Genomic DNA, 13,928 nt, shown 5'->3' with positions numbered 1-13,928 from the left:
TGAACATTATTATACAGTGGTTCAGTATTACAGCATGAACAGTATTAAAAAATATCAAGCTATATATAAAAGTGTCATCATCATGTTCACATCTTAAACAAGCTACCACGTTTGCATCACCGAATCCAACTTTCCTGATCGAAAGAGTTTTTGTACATCTCGTTGCAAAAAATGCAAGCTTTTTCGTCTTCTTCTTCCTCGTCTTCATTACAGGACGTATCAAAATCGTCAGTATGACACTTTTTATTTTTACGCTTATTTTGGATAGACAAACCATTATTTTGTTTCATTTTCTAGTCTTTATTTTCTTTAATAGATTATCACTGGAAGTCGCAGATTTTTTATTTCTGTTGAAAAAGTCTTTTTTGTGTTTACCTTCTTGTTTCTCTTGGCGCTCCTGTTCTTCGGCCTCTAGTTCAGCCTAGTATGGTGACGATGTTAATATGACAGTTTTACCTTTCCTCTTGTTACTATTCCTTTTTAAACGCTCCTTTTCTTTGGGCGGGGGCATCCAAATTTTTGGTGAAAGCAGAAAAGCTGATTTGGGTGACGTAGACCCACCTGTTGAAGTAGAGGGCTCAGGGGAAGTTTCTTTATAAGGCTAAGGAGAGCGTCGTTAGAAGGCACAGTTTTACTTGAAAAAGTAGAATGTTCTGTTCTATTGTTTGTGGTGTTGGTAGTAGTGGCGCATGATATCTGCTGCTCAGAATTGTTGTTTGGTTGTTCTGTGATATCTGAGGGGGCAAACAGGTAATCAGGGAATATATCTCTATTGAAAGGATATATTCCTGTTTTTTTAAATCCCTTCACAGCGGTTTGAACATTACCTGCTCTTGAAAAAGCAGCATTGACTAGTTGTCCAATTTGATAAATTGTAACACCCCTGCCAGGGTGATTAAGCAACCATTATTTAACCTCTTGTGCTTAAAATGTACTAAGTGGTAGCATAAGTGAGACATCGAGCGGTTGTAATCGATGTGTGGTGTGTGGTGGAAAACATAATAATATAACGTTATTTTCCCGAGCAAGATGAAGAAGTTCTAAACTTTTGGTATGGGAACTGTGACCATCAAGAATAAGCAGCACTGGTTTTTGAGGTCCGGGATTAGAAAACTCAATAAACTTTTTAAACTATACAATAAAGTTTTCTTTGGTAATCCAACCAGTCTCATAATACACTGCAGATGACCCTGGTGGGGCACTATCCAGTAAGAGCGGATTTGCTTTCTTATGGGGAAATACAAACATCCCTGGCATAAAATTCCCTGCAGCATTCATACAGGTTTCTAAGGTTACCAGTACACCTTGTTCTGCTGAGAACAAACAACCCACTTGCTTTTTTCCACACAGAGCAAGGATTCTGGAAGGCTTGTTAGGTACAGTCATAATGCCGATCTGATCTACGTTGTAGATATCATTTGGTGATGAATTGTGTTGCGTATTCAAAGATTTAAGCAAATCAAAAACTTTCTTTACTGCTGCTCGAATAAAACCTTTTGCTCTTGCCAGTGAAGTTTTTTCAGGATTACGTAATGCTAATTGGGGATGCCGCATTAGAAAGCCATAAAGCCAATGTTTATCAGCCATTTTATTATCTTCATTAAACAAGTGTGGAATGTGATTTTTACCGGCTAAATCGAAAGCTAGTTTTCTTAAATCTGTTAAGCTAAGGCCAAACAATCTTTCTTCTAAATATAAAATATAATCCACAAGCTCATTTTCTTGTGCTTCGGAAAACACAGTCTTAAATTTAGCCAATCTTTTTTTTGCAGCTTTTTTCAAACTCAATTCTTTTTCTCGAGCTTTTTTTACTTTGTGCTCCAATGTAGTTTGTGGAATAGCGTGCAGCTTCGATGGTTTTCTGTAACCCATGTTGCCTTATAACACTTTTTGAATGGAGGCCATCATACTTTCCTTGGACCAACTCTGTCTGTCGCTTTTTCTTGTATAGCGACTCATGTTAAAAACATAATTATTTAGATAATTCACTGCATAAATGCTTACCCTATAGATAAATTCACATTCAGATGGCAGCGTTCCAGAGATAGGCCTGTACTTTCTATATGCCAGAAATAACTACATTGTTGTCAGTTTTTAATCGTACCTACAATCGTACGTTATGGGCCGGCTCCTATAAAAGAATTATAATTTCGGAAATATTTATGAATGTGAAACGGAAAAATACTACATTTTTTTAATTATATAATTTTTCTGTTGGTATTTTAAAAATAGAAAGTTATATTTCGGAAATCTGGTCTTTTCGGAATTATATCTTCTGTTCAAAATTGTTTACAATTCGTGGAAATGAAATAATTATTTGTATAATCCGTTTTTGATCTTAATGTCCTTTTAATGACACACTTTCTCTACCTGCATTTACAGTTACAGACATTAAAAAATAATTTAGAATTAAAAAAAATATACCTATTTATAAATTCAAAATTATTGTCTAATGCCAGCAATTATAAATTCAGGTAAATACTTGAGAGTCATTAAAAGAATTTTCAGTTGATATCAGACGTTTGTGTCGTGTCAGTGTCAAAATGGCCGCGAGTGTAATAAAATTCAAAAACGGTAATTTGTTAAATAGTGAATGCAAAAAAATAGTGTTAAATGTTTTTAACTATTTATCAAACAGTAATAATGATAAAAGTGTATCAACAATAGTGCGGGAAGTTTCTGCTATGACTGGAGTCTCTGAGCGAACGATATTCCGATATAGAAGTGAAAGTAAAAATGGTCCACTCGTAACTCCTATAAGAAAAAAAAGAACCGGTTATTTGAATAGTCGTGAGAATAGATATGATGAAGCAACTCGGTCTAGAATAAGACAAGTAGTGCACGGTTTTTTTATGGACAATATTCCTCCAACCCTTGACGTAGTACTAGAAAAAATTAAGCAAATGGAGCATCTTCCGAATTTTTCCAAGAGTACGTTGAGAAGACTATTGCACGACATGGGTTTTATATATGGCAAACAAGGTAGAAATTCAATATTAATAGAAAAACAAGAAATAGTCGCTTGGAGGCGTCACTATCTCCGGGAAATAAAGAAACTGAGGAACGAAGGAGCCAATATCATTTATATGGACGAATCATGGGTTAATACTGGAATAACCAATGGGCAAGTATGGCAAAATACAACAATAAAAAATAGCCGACAGGCTTTCGTAAATGGACTTACCACAGGTTTAAAAACTCCGACCGGAAAAGGACCAAGATTTGTTTTAGTCCATGCAGGAAACAAAGACGGATTTGTTGAAGGTGCTGAGATCACTTTTCTTGCCAAAAAAGGTGCTGAAGATTACCATGAAGAGATGGACGGAGATCTATTTGAAAAATGGTTTGAAGAGATGTTAATACCGAATCTCCCAAAAAATAAAAAGAATGTCATTATCTTGGACAATGCATCTTATCACTCTAGGAAATTAAATTTTCCCAAACAATATTGGGTGAAACGTCAAATTAAGGAGTGGCTCTATGAAAAGGACATTTATTTTGAAGAAGATTACTTAAAAAATAACCTTCTGGAAACTGCTAATGTATTTAAAAATATTTATGACAAATACAAAATTGATTGTATTGGTGAAAAATACAGGAATCACAGTGACGAACAATGCCGCGTAGATGTACATATCTTAAGACTTCCGCCTTATCACTGTGAACTGAACCCAATAGAAATGGTGTGGAGTGAAGTGAAACGGTACGTGTCCTCTAAGAATTCAAGTTTCAAACAAAACGACGTTAAAACATTGATTTATGAAGGTTATGATAAAGTACAGAACAATATACATTGGAAAAATTACGTCAACCATGTTATAAAATTGGAGAATAATTTTTGGACAGTAGACAACATTCAAAATGACATTGAACCTATTAGAATTTCATTAAACGATGACTGTGAAGATGAACTAGATTATGAAAATGAAGATGATTGAAAATTGTTTTTCGGGGGTATTCTTTTCTCAGTAAAGGTAATAAAATATTTAGTTGATCTGGTTGAAATGTAGCACACTTAAATAACTCATTAATCGACATAATTTCAAGTAGTTATATTAGACGTCATTATGCAAAAAATAAAGTTATGAACATTTAATAAATTAGTGCACAATTGAGGCCCCTAGAACACAAGGGGTGTAAGTGCCAAAAACAAAGTTTTGAAAAATCTTTGTTCAAAGTTCGATATAAATTTAAAAACCTAGGTAGCACTTTTTCAGTTTTCAGCATGTTTTCAATGACATGTAATTTTTGATGGTGTTATTGTTGTTAATGTAGAAAGTTTGAAGCCAAAAGTACGTGCCTGTTGTTAGATATCAGTTGCTAAGTGATAAGCAACTGCACTTACACCCTTGTGTTCTAGGGGCTTCAATTAGGGGTTTTTTGCAATTATCTCAGTCATTTGTTTATGTATTTTAATTTACAAACTAAAAAATTAAAAAACTGTTTAAGATCTGCAACATTTATTTGAAACATTTTTCCCTAAAATGCACGAGGAACAAAATAGGCAAAAAAAATGATTTTTTCCAAACTTCATCTTTCTTTAAAAAATAAACAAAGCAAAATTGGCTGTAATTCTTCAAGGAATTATCATCAGTTATCCCTTATCTACCGTTTAGAACATTAAAAAACCTGTAGAATATTTTTCATATTTTTTTCCCTATTAACTGCGGTATTATGTATAAAAGCATTTTAGGAATTATTACCATTTATTTCATTCACGAATCTTCTATTAACAACTTTAGCTTACCTAAACATATCTTAGTTTACCGTGAGTTTGGCCCTGCTTATTTTACAAAAGTATCAAAACTTACAATGGCAGTAGAATTGGCAACGCTGTTATCCTATATCCGTACACTGCCATCTCAACGTGACTTTATCTATAGTAATTTTTGTATAGACTCTTGTATAGACTTTTTTCAATAAAACCTTTATATTTAAATAATTTGTCAAAAGCAGTTCTACCTAGGTACCTAGTAAAATTACTTAATCCATAAATTCCATAGGTTAAAATGAGGACGTCCCTATTTGACCCGTTTTTGACTTGATTAAAAAAATATGGCGTGTCGAAGCTAAAATGCTAAGATTTTTAAATGAGTATTATGTGAAAATGTAGCTTAAAGACAGTGGAAACAAAGGTCTACTTACAGAAATTAATTATTTCAATGTACCTTGCTAACATCAACCAACAGTGCAGATTGAAATCCTAAACAGATCAGGAAAAATCTTAGATCGACTGTACACAAGTCAAACATAGCCCACACCTCGACTACTTACTGCAAACTGGTTAGTAGGCAACTAAGAACATCCACGTGTCGTTCGGCTGTCAATTCCCTACTCTATTACTGAAATTTTGAATGTTTCCATATTACTCTGCGTCCCCGTTTTAGGCGACTCTTCCCTACATCATAAATATTTTTAATAAAATATACCCTTATACACCGTCTTGTGTGTAAGTTTTTTCATTTCCGTATATTTAAGTAGAAAAATAAATTGGATTGATTTTTCAAAAGTATATACATATAGTATCTTAAATATACTATAGAAAAAAATAATTCCCGTTGTCGTTTCCCCGTGGGTGTGTGTACCAATTTTTATTGGATTTTTATTTGATATTTTTATCAGGAAAATGAGTCTAAACGAGGCTGGATATCAATACCTTTATCGCATCAAATTTGTTTGTCTAATGATTCCGGAACGGATCTCTGCTCTATCGTTCAATATTGGAGTGACGACTGTTGTTTATTAAATGCCTGCCGGCAGAAAAACCATTCCCTATCTGGGTTAAATGGATTAATACTAATGAAAAAACGCAATTATTGAAATACATATTTTCGGGCTAAAGTTGATAGATTATATTATTACTAGAGTATGAGGATTTTTAGATAAGACTGGGTTAGTTTTTCATAAATTTTTTTTATCGTCTTGATGTTTCTATCGAAAATGAGTGTTTGAATAATGAACTGGACAAAAATGAAAGGAGGAGTTCGGTTCTGCATCGATAATTATATTGTTGTATTCAATATGGGCTCCGAATATTTTTAACATTAACAAAGTTTAATGTAAGTTATAAATTGTAAGTGTACAAACTCCTTACATAATATCCAGTTAAATTAGTATTAAAGTCAGCAAATTGCAATTATTTGTTATTGTTGTCAATAAACAAATCCAGTTTTACCAGCAAAAAACCGCTTTTAGTAAAGACTGATATACCTGTTTTAGCAGTTGTACAGAGTTGGACTTACTTTTCACAAAAGTTTATCGAAATGAATTCAAACATGGAATAACACAACAGTTCTACAATACAAGACCATCAAAATCTAATAAACACATCACAGTCATACTCTTCGGCAGCGTCGAGAGTGCAATTTCCATTAAAGTCCCAAGCAATTATCTTTAGTGCCTTAGAAAACACCAAACTTCAAGACTGCCTTCTCCCACTTGGAAATATAATTTAACCGAAAAATATAATCTTCTCTTCTAGATTATCTAATAATCGCATATGTATGTATTTATCCAATAAGCAAATAGTGGACGATTTTATTAATAATCATGGTCAAACAGAAATACAAGGTGAAATTGTCAGAGCATGAAGGTTAGTTACACCAGCGGAACGACTTGTGCTCTCCGGCGTATGTCCTTCAATACCGCACGACTTGCTAATCAGTGAGTTACAAAAAATCGGCATAGTTCCTGTCTCCCCCATGACCTTCCTTAAAATAAGTTCTTCTCTGCCTGAGTACAATCACATCCTTAGTTTTCGAAGACAAATCTATATCAGTCCTCACAATCTAACACTACCAGAGTCATTTACTCTTATTTTTGACAACACGACATATAGAATATTCATTTCTCAAGAGAGTTTAGTTTGCTTTAGATGCAAGAAGCCAGGACACATCGCTTCACAGTGCTCCTAACCACTAGCTCAACTAAACCCCAACCAAAACAACGAAGCATCGGTATCCAGCGCAACAAATATATCCTTGCAAGCATCCAATGACACAAACCCTTCTCAGTGTGAACAAATGTCTATTTCTAATATCCCGGAGATACCGAACAAAGTAGACTCATCAAATAAGGACAGTCACATAATTAATCAACCAAAAAGAAACTTTGATGAAATTATTTCACCTGAAGCAGATCCATCTTCAAAAGAATGTAACATTTTTTCACCACCTAAAGTCCAAGAAAAATATGAAAAAGCTAAAATTAGTTCAGCAAGCACTTCTGAATGCTCATTTTCTCTCTTACTTGACCCTGCTAAAAACTTCATAGAAAATCACCCTCTACCTTTCCCTCTAAACGTTGATCAACTTAACATGCCCCTAATGAATATCACGGGGTCAGCAGATCCTATAACCACAATTAAAGAATATACCACAGACCTATCAGCTTTGTCCCATATGCTCAGTCAAGTTTATCCTCATTTAAAGGAAAGATCCATAAAACGTAAATTCACGTCCATAATGAAAAAAATCCATAATTATATTAGCAGTGAGGCATCGGAAGCGGAAAGTGACACATCTCAGTTAAGCCAACATTAATTAAAAACATCCCTTGTTGTTTAGTCCTTTCTGACTCTCTCAGCGCAGTCAAAGCTATGCAAAATGTATACCCTAAACACCCCATTGAGAAAATTATCAGGGCCGAATTAATGAAAGCTCAAGAAAATTTCAGAAGAGTCCACTTCCTATGGATACCATCTCATATAGGCTTAGAAGGGAATGAAAAAGCAGATACTAGTGCGCGTAACTCTATCACCAGTGACACATCACAAACACAGTGTCGGAGTATCGCAGGCGATCTAAAAGTTTATTTCAAAAATAAGGTGTTAAGTGCGTGGAATCGGGAGTGGAATGACTCTAGTTCGAAACTCAGAACCATCAAAAGTGATATTGTTTCATGGAAGTCCACAGCCAGAAGTCGAAGATGCCAAACTATTATTACACATCTACGATTTGGACACTGTAGGTATACTCATGCATATCTCTTCTCAAATAATGAACCTCCAAAATGCGAAACATGCAATACAGTAGACAGTATAAAGCACTTTTTGATAGACTGTCCTAAATATGTAAATCAAAGACAGTCTTAAAATTTGCCAAATAACCTGAAAGCACTCCTCAACAAAAGTTTAGTTCCGAACAATTTATTAGGTTACTTAAAATGTATAAATATGTTACACAAAATTTAACTTAATTAATTGTTACAAATGTTTTATTGTTCACAAATTGTAATTAATTGTTACAATGATTGATTATTACAAATGTTAAATTTAATATTATTGCAAATGTTACAGGAATGTCGCTAATAACCTTTGGGTGGATGGGACTTTATTTCTTTAAATAAAAAAAATGAAAGGAAGCTTCAACAATAGTTTAGATTGCTTATCTTTTTCCTCTCAGAATAGCTGAGGTATCCAATTTTTCGGACCTTGATCAAATTGAGTAGTTCTCTCTCAGTACTTGCGTTTCTTAAGACTTCCTCGTTTTTCACCCTATCTGTCCATGGTATGCGGAACATTCTTCGCAACGTCCATATTTCGAAGGCCTCCAACTTATTAATGGAAGGTACTCTTAACGTCCATGTTTCCATGCCGTATAACAATATGGACCATACATAGCATTTAACCATCCTGTAGCAGAGATTGAAGGAAAGATTGCGGCTACATAGTAGCGGTTTAAATTTGATAAAAGCTTGTCTTGCTTGTTCGGTACGGCATTTTATTTCTTGTCGAGGATCCCGTTGGTCATTTATCATCATTCCCAAGTATTTAAATGTTTTCACTTGATCGATTGGAGCATTATATACTTGCAGTTGTATTCTTAAAAGTGCGTTTTTTCTTATTGTCATGCATTTTTTTCCAGCATTTATCTTCAAGCCATATATTTTTCCTACGGTGTTTATTTTATTTAACACCAACTGCATATCATGTTCGTTGTCTGTTATTATCGCGGTGTCGTCGGCGTAACGAATGTTATTTATCGAGAACCCGTTTACCTTTATTCTACACTCAGAGCCTTCCAGTGCCTCTGCAAAAATGTTCTCCACCTAGAGATTGAAGAGCATAGGAGACAAAATACACCCCTATCGCACCCCTCTTAAATTTCAAATTCTTCTGTGTTGGTTGATTTGTTCAGTCTCACTCGTGCTTTTTGATTTCAGTAGAGATTCTGGATAACTCTTACGTCTTTCTCATCAAAGTTAGCGTTGTGTAGCATTTTTATCATTGTGTCATGTTTTTACGGTGTCAAATGCTTTTTTATAATCGAGGAATGTTATGACTATATATATTTTTGTTGATCCATGCAGTTTTGTACGAGCGTATTCAAGCAGAAAGCTGCTTCACGTATACCCAGTCCGCTCTTGAAACCAAATTGTGTCTCACAGCTTAGATCTTTCAGCTTTCTGAACATTCTTGTGTGAAGGATGCGAAGAAACACCTGAAGCAAATGGCTCATTAAACTTATCAGTCTATGGTCTTTGCATTTTGTGCGCAAATTGATTTAACTTATAATAAATATAGCTTGAAACACAAATTATCTGTATAATAAAGAAGCGCTATAAATATTTTATTCTGCAGGAAAATTTGCATTATGTTACGCATTTATGCTCTATGCAAATATAGAGCAAAAACATTTGGTTAAAAACTATTCAATAGTACATCATCATCATCAGGGCATTTTCATTCCTGGTGGAATGTTTGCCGCCCTTACTTAGAGCTCTCTGATTCGCTTATTGCAGTAAATCACTCCGCATTCCACTTGTATGTTGTTAAAGTTTGTTTTGTGACTTGGCTTTCGTTACAATTTTCTTCCTCTCATTTCGATATGTGCATAGTTCCCTCCAGTTTCTCACTTCCAGAATTTTGATATCTCTCATGACCTGATCCTCCCATCTCTCTCTGGGTCTTCCTCTTGGTCTTTTAGTTGCTGGTTTCCATCTGGTGATCTTCTTAATCAGTAGGTCGTTTTTCCTTCTCTCTATGTGTCCCAGCCATCTCAACATCTGTGCGTTAATAAATCTAACTATATCTTTTCTCTTGATTATGTCTCCTAATTCATGGTTCATTCTTCTTCTCATTTCTCCGTTGTCCATTCTTATCGGGTCCATAATCCGTCTGAGGACTTTCCTTTTAAAAATCCTCAATTTTTCTTCATCTTTTTCCGTAAGGCACATTGTCTTAGCTGCGTACGTAATTACTGGTCTGATTGCAACTCTGTATATTTTCAGTTTTGTATTTCTGGATAAGTTGTTGTCCTTCATGAGCCTATGATATCTCCAGTATGTTTTGTTGCCTGCTAGTATTCGTTCCGTTACTTCTTCACTTCTCTTGTTTTAAGCATTCACTATTACTCCCAAATATTTAAATTGTTGGATTCTTTCAAAAGTGTAGTTTTTTATTTTGATTTCTCTTGTCCTGTTATCTTCTCTTCTAGAGCAGAGTAGATATTTTGTTTTTCCTTTATTAATTTCTAGACATCTTTTCCGTGCTTCTTTTGCCAGGATTCTTATTGCTTCTTTTAATTTCATCTTGTCTCTTCCCATAAGAACTAAATCATCTGCATTTGAAACTATTTGTGTTGAGGAGTGGGCTATACTTCCTTTAATTTTGCTGCCCTTGACTGTTCCTTTTACTGCTATGTTGAATAATGTGGTTGACAGGGAATTGCCTTGCCGTTTCTCTCCTGTTTCTATTGCAATTGATTTTGTGCTACCTTCTTCTGTTATTACTGCTGGAATATCTTGATTTTTCATTTCAATAAATAATTTATTTCTTTCAATATAGTCAAAGGCTTGTCTGAAGTCTACGAAGAGGATTACTATCTTGTTTGTGGCATTTTTCGATTGTTTGTGTAACTATGTGGATCGCATCTGTAGTGGATCTGCCTTCTCTGAATCCTTGCTGGTAGTCCCCAATTTTTTTCTCTTTGAATTGAGTGAATTTTTGTTTGATGAGGCCTCTTACAATTTTATATGATGTGTTTAGTAGAGATATTGCTCTATAGTGGTTACAGTTTGTTACTTCTCCTTTCTTAAATATTGATATGATTTTGCCTTCTTTCCAATCCTCGGGCATTTCTTCTGCTTCCCATATTCTGACTATTAGGTTATAGATGCTTGTTAATAACTTTCCCCTTCAGTTTTTAATCAGCTCATTGAAAATTTCATCTGGGCCGGGTGTTCTTTTCTGTTTCATTTTTTGAATGATGTCTAAATATTCATCATATGTTGGTATTCCTATTTCATTATTTCTAATGTCTTCCATTGCGCCTACTTCCTCTTCTGGGCTTTCTTTGCATCTACATAGTTCTATAAAGTGTGTGAATGTTCGCATGATCTATTGTCAATTTTAACTACTGATCTGCCTTTTATTTGTTGAGCTTTTAGGTATCCAAATAGTTTAGCGCTGTCTTTACTATTCTTTTCTAGGTCCTTTAACAACTCTTCTATCTAGAGTTTTTTTGTACTTGCAACAACTATCCGCTGCTTTCTTTTTCTTTATATTCGTTTCGACGATGTTCTTCTTTCGTTGATATCCATTTATCTCTTGCTTGGTTTTTCTGTTTGATTTTGATTTCGCATTCTGCATCAAACCACTTTTTCCTTTTTTTTATTTCTCTTTCTTCAGCTGAATTCAAAATGGATTCTTTTATATTTTTCCATATATCCTCTGTGTTATTTTCTTCTGTTAGATTTTCCTTTAGGGTTTTCTCATATTGTTCTCTTAGATCCTGCATTTTTATATTCTCCAGATTCCATCTTCTTTTGTTTTGTCTTGTTCTCTCTGCTTTAATTATCTTCATTTTGATTTCTACTATTACTAGAAAATGGTCTGTGTTCGCGTTTGCTCCTGTATATGATCTGACATCGTGTATTATTGCTTTCCATTATTTGGATATTAGTATGTGATCTGATTGCCATATGTTGTGCCAGGTATCAACCATGTTACTTTATGCTCTTTTCTGTGCATGAAGTTTGTGCTTATAATGTAACTGTTTGTTATTGCTGCTAGTTGGCATAATTTTCTTTTATCGTTTGTCTCGTCATGAATGATTTCTTTCCCTGCTACTTCCTTATACTGGTTTTCTTTGCTTACTTTTGCATTGAAGTCACCAACCATTAGTACTATATAATTTCTGGGTAACCTTTCATATGATTCTTCCAGTTGTTATATAATTCAATTTTATCATTTTTTGGTGCATTTTCTGTGGGTGCATATATGTTTATGATTGTCATATTGGCTTGCTTGTTTTCTATTTTTATATATGAGATTCGTCCATTTATCGCTTTAAATTGTATAACTTTGTCCCTAATCTTATTGTTAACCATGAATGCTGTGCCGTTTTCCCTTGCTTGTTTTCTCCCGAGTAATATATTGTATAGTTTTTCTTTTTGATATTTCCTTCTCCTTTCCATCGTACTTCTTGTAGTGCTAGTATGTCTATTCTGTATCTTTGCATTTCTCTTGCTACCTCTTCCATTTTTCCTGGTCTCAGTAATGTTTGAACGTTCCAGGTTTTTGTTCTTGTTTTTTTCTTTTTCTATTTCTTTTTTTTATGTTTGATTGGTTGTTCTTTTTCCTTGCTAGTTTTGTCATTTGTTTTGTCAGTTTTCATCCATTTTCTTTAAAGCCTCTTTATATTTCTAATGCAAGTGTTCCTTATATTTAATTTTATTGGACATTTTATTGGACATTTTATTGGACATATCAAAACTTTATTGGCTTTATTGGCATATCAACCACTTTATTTGGATTTATTTATTTATTTATTTATTTCAACGGTAGAACCATTTACAATAAAATACAACAAATGGTAAAAAGTAAAGATCATGTACACAATCAAACAATATAGAATTTTAGAACAATATAGAACAATAAGAAACATCAAACAATAACAAAGAAACAAGTAAACAGTTAAAATTTGTACATAAAAACAGTATATCAAATCGCAAAAGTTAAAAAATATATATATAAAAAAATATCACATATCTAGATTGATAATTACATTCTCAAGTTGCCTTTTGAAACCGTTAATGTTTGTACAGAAAGGATCCAATAGGAGGTCATTGCAAGAGCTCAGCATTCTCGACAAGGGAAAATGACGAGCATAATCAGTCCTATGAAAAGGAATATAAAAGAGTGCAGTGTGTCGAGTTCTATGTATTGTGTTTAAGTGTACATTGGCTAATAACGAAAGACAATTAACAAAGTTGTTTATAATTTTAAACAAAAATAACATATCAGCTCTTAACCTGCGGTTCTTCAATGTAGTAATGTTAAATTGAGACATTATTATAGAATAATCTATGAAATAATTATCAGTATTTTTTATATTAATATGTGCTTTAAAAGCTAAAGATCTTAGAAACTTCCTCTGTACGCTCTCCAATCCATCAATGTATACTTGATGAAATGGAGACCAAACAACAGAGCAGTATTCAAGACCTGAGCGTACCAGAGAGCAATACAATAATTTAAATACAATAGGTGAGAGATCATGACTGTTACGATAAATAAAACCAAGATTACGAAATCCTGTTTTCTTAATTTTAAGAAAATGGCTTCTAAATGTCAATGCACAATCCAATAATACACCCAAATCTCTTATCTCAGTAACTGAATCCAAGAGTACATCATTAAGAACATATCTATTAGCTATTAGATTATTTATACGACCAAATGAAATACAAGAACATTTAGTTGGATTTAAGCTTAAACCATTTTGTTTTGACCATAAAAATATATTATTTACATCATCTTGCAGGAGATCTCTATCCGATTTATTATGTATACAACGAAATAGCTTAAGATCATCAGCAAATAGCAGGAAGTGTGAGTTTTTGATAGCCTTACCAATATCGTTAATGAACAAGTTAAAAAACAAAGGACTACAGTGAGACCCTTGTGGTACACCAGAATAACAATG

At 33.7% G+C, this 13,928-nt stretch overlaps 2 protein-coding genes across 3 annotated transcripts in view; both read right to left on the bottom strand.

The window, feature by feature from the left end:
* Positions 1 to 13,928, bottom strand: part of LOC140451432 (somatostatin receptor type 2-like) — a 1,059,667-nt gene that overhangs the window by 389,269 nt on the left and 656,470 nt on the right. The window lies entirely within an intron of this gene.
* LOC140451322 (uncharacterized) lies at positions 1,132 to 1,872 on the bottom strand. The gene has a single exon (XM_072545070.1). It carries the CDS (start codon positions 1,870 to 1,872, stop codon positions 1,132 to 1,134), a length of 741 nt encoding a protein of 246 aa, XP_072401171.1.

This window comes from Diabrotica undecimpunctata, chromosome 9, assembly GCF_040954645.1.
Source record: "Diabrotica undecimpunctata isolate CICGRU chromosome 9, icDiaUnde3, whole genome shotgun sequence".
In the NCBI taxonomy this organism is placed as follows: domain Eukaryota; kingdom Metazoa; phylum Arthropoda; class Insecta; order Coleoptera; family Chrysomelidae; genus Diabrotica; species Diabrotica undecimpunctata.
This window is presented reverse-complemented; position numbering and strand designations above follow the sequence as displayed.